This window comes from Silene latifolia, chromosome X (assembly GCF_048544455.1).
Source record: "Silene latifolia isolate original U9 population chromosome X, ASM4854445v1, whole genome shotgun sequence".
Taxonomy (NCBI): domain Eukaryota; kingdom Viridiplantae; phylum Streptophyta; class Magnoliopsida; order Caryophyllales; family Caryophyllaceae; genus Silene; species Silene latifolia.
In genome coordinates, this window is record NC_133537.1 from 78,572,805 (window position 1) to 78,579,425 (window position 6,621).

General features: G+C 34.9%; 1 protein-coding gene across 2 annotated transcripts; it reads left to right on the plus strand.

Annotated features, from left to right (window-relative positions):
• Nucleotides 1-372: 372 nt before the first annotated feature.
• On the plus strand, nucleotides 373-2,885 carry LOC141623419 (ethylene-responsive transcription factor ERF118-like). Of its 2 annotated transcripts, none has more exons than XM_074439525.1 (3): nucleotides 373-461; nucleotides 972-1,222; nucleotides 1,353-2,747. In XM_074439525.1, the coding sequence occupies exon 3, from the start codon at nucleotides 1,645-1,647 to the stop codon at nucleotides 2,578-2,580; it is 936 nt and encodes a 311-aa protein (XP_074295626.1). In that variant the 5' UTR covers nucleotides 373-461; nucleotides 972-1,222; nucleotides 1,353-1,644; the 3' UTR covers nucleotides 2,581-2,747. The 2 variants fall into 2 exon arrangements, with proteins under 2 accessions (XP_074295626.1, XP_074295627.1); XM_074439526.1 differs by lacking the exon at nucleotides 373-461 and adding an exon at nucleotides 527-747 and having other exon boundaries at nucleotides 1,353-2,885.
• Nucleotides 2,886-6,621: the final 3,736 nt, after the last annotated feature.

Consider the following 6,621-nt stretch of genomic DNA (forward strand, 5'->3'; position numbering starts at 1 on the left):
CAAAGTACGGGCGTTCAAACTATTTTTCAATAGTACTCTTTATTGAAGCAAAGTATATTACACGTATAATAAAATACTACTATTAATTTATTTTGTGTAAAATTGTATTTATAACCTGCCAAATAAAAACGAAGATTTGAAATCACATAATGATATGTTAACAAAAATGAGTGATATATTTCACTTTTATTGGAAACTCTATCATATAATTATTCCGTATTTCCTAATAATTGAGCATCAAGGTAAATTTTATTTCCACGTGTTACTAATAATAAGAAAAGGCAAAAAAAATAGATCTCACCAAGTATACGAAAAATAAAAAAAAGCACTAAAGAGCGGAAGGAAGTTAGAGTATTTAATCAAACCAGCCAAGCTATTTTAATGCATTTTGACCGGAAAGTGTAAACTGAAGAGGGATATAGAGAGAGAAAGAAACGTGAAAGTAGAGCAAACCAAACGAGGTAAACACTCATGAATTCTCTACTCCATTAATTTACTTTTACAGCAGTTTTACCCTTCTTCCTATAACATATGTATTGATAATTTACCATTTTTTTCAACGTTTTTAAAAGAATTTTATTATTAAATAATTAATTTGTATGTTTCTTTCTCTCTCTGAAATATTTCACTGTTACTTTCCTTTCTTCAACCCATCAAACTGTTATCACAAAATCTCATTGAAGACGGCTATATCCGTCACAAGCTTGTGACGGATACCATTTTCTCTTACAAAATATCCACTGAGAGGTGAGTGGGAATCACATGAGGGTGCCCACCTTGTCCCCTCTCCCTTTTTGTGAGAGGTCTTCAACTTGTGAGTTGTGACGGGATTAGCCCGTCACAAGCAAGACGCTTTGGTTATAAAGTTGAAATCTTTGTTATTTTTTTTGACATTTACAATTTTTGCTGTAATTTTTTGCACATAAATTGTATTAAATTAAATAATTACCAAATTCGTTGTTATTTTGCAGGGTTTTTGAGAGAGTTAAGGGTTTTGCAAAAGGATTAAATTAAGGAATTGAAGGAGATTTATGTCGGCAAAGTCTCAAATTGAATCAGGGATAATTGGAGCTCATTCATTGAAGCTCTGTAAATTTTATTACTTCAATACAATATTGTTTGTCATCTTCATCTCTCACTGTGTTCATCATCTCTGCTGTTCATTTCAGCAGAGGAAAAGTTTACGTTTTTCATCCAATTCGATGCGGTTGAGGCCGAAACGGTATGATGGGTTCTCTTATTTTTCCCTTAATTTCAATACCCATGTTTTTAATTTATGAAATTTTGAAATTTTTTTGTTGCCGAATTTTAGGGTTTATGATTCTAGGGTTTTTGGGTTTTTTTTGCTGCAGGACTTGTTCTGGAGTAGAGTGTTTTGCGGGTTTTCTCATAAAACGATTCATAGATCTTTTTCTTTTCTCTGAGGGACGCTTGCATCATAATTGTCAAAATTTTGCCTGATTTTTTTTAGTTTTCCATCATTTGTGCAACAAAATTTGTTCTTACAGGTTTTTGGTGAGGTTTTGTTGGGGTTAATTTACTTTCTTGATCACCAAAACCGAAATTCTGAGTTTTTCTCTGAGATTTTGCGGGTTTAATTTATTTTTCGTCGACAAATTACTTGAAATCCCAACCATTTCAAAAATGTTTCAAGATCGAAACTTTTTTCGTCGAAAGCCGAAATTTGCTGTCACCAAAACTGTGAGAAAGGTCCGAGTGATTTGTCATGACCCTGATTTAACGGATTCTTCTGATGATGATGAAGAAGTGAGAGGGATTAGGAGAGAGAAGGTTAAAAACAGAGTTATCCATGAGATTAATTTGCCTTTAAGGACGATGGGCAGCACAAACAACCATAATGTAGTTGCTGAGACTGAGAGTTCTGGCCAAGACAGCAACAATGGGATCAAAAACCCTGAGAAAAAGAGGAAGGTTTCAGGAAATATTCCAACCACACCCACTTCAGTGAAGTACAGGGGTGTTAGGCAGAGAAAATGGGGGAAATGGGCGGCTGAGATTCGACATCCTATTCGCGGTGTTCGCATTTGGTTGGGGACTTTTAATACTGCTATAGAAGCTTCTGAGGCTTATGAGCTTAAGAAGATGGAGTATGAGGCCCTTGTTGCGGAGAGAAACCTGCATGCTTCTTGTTCTGTTGTGTCCGAGGATTCTGAAAGTGCCTTGTCGAACAACTCTCTCGCTATGCTGCCTGAGATTGATACTACTTCCAATTCACAAACCAATAAGGTCGACATTTCTGAAGATGATGATTCTAAGGTGAAGTTTTCTAATGCAAAGGAAAGTGACGTGATTCCTGTTATGAGCACTATTAAGGAGAAATTCCAGAATGACATTGGGCAAGGTCTTGACTTTGAAATGGACGTTGGTTCATCGCTCTTGGTTAATGATTTTAGCGAGCTATTTGACGGGTTTCCTCCTATAGACGATTTTATTGGTAGCGGCTTCGACGATCTTGGACACGCTGATCTTCCTGATTTCGATTTCGACCTGGGAAACAATGAGCTTGCATGGATTGAAGAATCTCTCAATTTCTCTACAGCAACGGCCATGCTGTCATGAAGTTTTATATCTCGTAATTATTAAAGTAATATTTATTAGGGTTTTTCTAACATGTGCCCTTAGGGCACATGATAATAAACTAAGTAGGGAAAGATTTTCAAGATTAATACACTAATTATGGTAAATATGAGTTTCAACTCTAATTTATCATGAAATATTTTCAACAATATTTCCCTAATTAGATTATGAGTAGGTCTCTTGAGAGACGGTCTTTTAATAAGCTTTATTGAGAGACCATTGTACAATTTTAAGAAAAAGTGGTACTAAAGGTAATAAAATAGATACAAATCATGATTATTGATAAAATGGGTACATTTATTATGTAAATAGGTACGAAATTACTATGTTACGATCAACAACAAAAGGAGTACGAAATACAAATAAAAGGGTACGAAAACTTGGTCTCTCAATAACTTAGTGAGAGACCGTCTCTCCTAAGTTTTAGTGTTAGATTATTATCATGTGCCATAAGGGCACATGTTAGAAAATCCGTATTTATTACTACTAGTAATTTAAATTTATAGGCCTATACAAACAAGTATGGAGTTTTGAACTAAACAGGTCTTAACAGGCTTGACATCCGAGTTTTACCTTTCTTTTTTGTTAGTAAAAACTGTTTCGAGAGGAATGAGCTTTTGGGTGTTTTAATGCTCATTTTCTGAAACCGAATCGTTATCTTATCGGCTTGAGTTTTGTATTTCCAAGGAATAAGTAGTACTCATTATTATATCAAAGGGTCTCATAATAATTTTATAATAACAGTGTTTTGTATGAGAATTATGCTTGATAATATAAAATGTGTACCAGTTCTACAGTTCAGGATTTCCAGGTTTTCATTTTTAATTAACTCTCAAATTCACATAAATAGTTCAATAATAAACGGACTTCGATCTAGAATATTATTATCATTATCCCAGCCTCCCTGGGTCGTCGCGTTTAATCAGAAACAGAAACAACATTATTCTAATACTACTGATTTTTTGTCACATTTGTTAGAATGAGAATCAGTTCAAACTGGAATATAAAGAACAATGTTTTTATACAGTGTTTTTATTCCGAATAAAAAGTCATGGTCAGTAGGATCTTGCAAGTGGGTTTGAAAGTAACAACATTCCTACCGCATACGATTCGCATTGTAAGTTTCAACTCACCAAATTATTGGCTCTTAAAGATATACCACTAACACTCAAGAAGCGGATCATATCAAGTGTATATGGAGTACAGTGAGTCAGTGACTGTGATGAACTAGGTTGCACGAAAACGGATACGGACACGGACACAACACGGACATGTGACACGGCACTTCAAAATTTTCAGGACACGGACACGGCAAAAAAAAAAATCAATATACATATTAAAATAAAGGGAATTTGAAGAACATTATAACCAACATCTAAACTTTGGTCATTTAAACATTTTAAAGCCACAAAATCGTAAAATGACAACCAATATTAATGTCTTATACTCCCTCCATTCAACTCCACTTTGCAACTATGCTTTTTGCGCGGGTATTAATAAACGGATTAAAAAAAACTATTAAAAGTACATAGGGAAAGGGAATGGTGGGGTTAAAGATATTAAAAAAATATAAAGGTGAGTTTAATGGTGGATTTGTGTGGGGGTATGAATGACATTTTTTGTAAATATAGATTTTCAATAAGGATAGAAAGGTCTTTTACATGTCCAAATAAGGAAATCTGTAAAGTGAAGTTGAATGGACGGAAATAGAATACTTGTAAAGTGGAGTTGAATGGAGGGAGTACATTAAAATCAACATGTCTTAAAAGCTACAAATTTCCAAATTACAAACTCAAATTTAAATAAGCAATCAAGTCTTACAAAATTAAATAAAAAGTATCAAAGGTTCCAAAGTACAAACCCAAATTCGAGTCTTACAATGCTCACCAAAAGCTAAAAAAAGGGAGTTCACGGATCATCGTTCGCACCATTGTAATTATTCATTAAACTTCTTTCAATAAGTTGAAATAACAACTCAATTATCCGCTTCCGAAAATTATCCCTAAATCAAACAAACCTTAACTTCCGAAAAATCAACAATCTCCAAATTTAAAACCCCCAAATTTAATAATAACAACAATAATAATCATTATAACGATTGATTTTGATTAATTTGATTATTTAGAAACTTATTATTATGTATAATATATATAGAGATTAATATAAAAATAAAATATAGATTGAGAAATTAGGAAAAAATGAAAAAGCGAGCTACGTGGCGAGCAAAGGTTGATGACGGGGAAGGGGAGGTGGTAGGGGCAAAACTAGGTGTCGTAAAATACTAGAATTAAGCTACCAAATTAACAATTTATAAGCCAAACTATACTCTAGACTACTCTAAATGGTAAAGTAATATAGTGCAAGTAAGGGTCGGTCCCAAGAGAAGGTCTTTTAAGCTAAATACTTGAATTGTAAACTATTGACTACTAAAGACAAGATTATAAACAAGCAATATAACAAACACTTGGTGAGTAAGATGATTCAATAATTAAGAGAACTTGGTGCAATTCTTCCTTTGTAACCAACAATGGTAAAGTTTAACTCTTTAATAATTCTCCTCCTAATTTCTACCCAATACTTTCAAGTCAAGATAATAACATGCACAAATTAAACCATCTATGCATGTCCTCCAAGTTTAATCAACAATTCATTAAACCATGAGTGCAAATAAAACATGAGCATTAAGAGTTGTGCCAAGACAAGAAGCTAGGATCAATTCTCACAAGATTAAACCATACAAATGAGAAAAGACATGAAATTTCCTACTTATTGCATGAATCCTTTAAACCAAATCAATATACAACAAGCTTGCTCCAAACAATCCTAAATAGATTAAACCATTTCTCTAGAATTTGCAATAGTTGAACAAATAAGAAGCATGGATGGCCAACCCAATCATAAACTCATTCAACATGAAGATTAAGCATAAGGAAAGATCATTAGATAAATAAGAGGAGATTAAAAGAGTCTTATAATACCAAAGTTGGAGACTTTGGATGAATTACACCAAGAAGGGAATGATTTAGCCTTCCATAGTCTTCAAAACCCAAAGAAATAAGGAAAGATTATAACTTTGAATGGAAATAGTCTCTAAATTACTACAAGATTAGAACCCTAAAAATGAGATTAGATGAGATGAAAGGATGGTAGGTGAATTCCTTGAGGTCTTCCAATCTTGTGTATATATATGGCTTCACGGAAACCTAAAAAGATCCTCACTTAAGAAGCCCAAATGCGGAATAGAAAGCCCGTAAAACAGAGCTGCGCAGGATGCGCAGGCTGCGCCAAATTAACTCTTGCCTGCGCAATCGGGCGCAGCTGCGCACCTTGTTTGCGCAGCCTGCGCCTAAGCTCGCATTTGGAATTGCAGCGCGTATTTGCGCAGGCTGCGCACAAAATTGCGCAGGTTGCGCACACAATTGCGCAGGCTGCGCTTTAGACTGACAGCAGCATCTTGCAAAGGCCATATCTCCCTCGTTGTTTGGACAAACGAGGCGTGTGACCTACCGTTGGAAAGCTAAGATCACAAGCTTTCACCTCCAATTGGCCTTGCATCGATACGAGGTCTAGAACTCGAGATATACTCGTTTGAAGTTGACCCTTGTGAAACCGAGTTTTCAATTCTTCATTTTGGCTCTTGTTTGTGCATGTCAAGGCTTCAATTCTTCCTTTTGCTTGCTTCCCTTGATTTTGCAATTATTCCCTTGGCGTTCCTTTTGATTTCCTTCTTTGCCTTGGTAAGTTATAAGTTAAGACTCTAAAATTACAACCAAAAGTGCAAACCGGTATATTACAACAAGTCCAACTAAAACTCGGTATCAAGTATGTTTATTGTGATAACATTAACCTATTGACTCGTCACAATTTGACACTATCAAATTCCCCCACACTTGGACTTTACTCGTCCCGAGTAAAACTCAAGACTAAGTAGGGAGGTACACAAGTCCATCAAGTGAGTTTAGGAGAATCCGATCACTCTTCCCTCACTACAACCTTCTTATAACTTCCTCATTGACAACCACC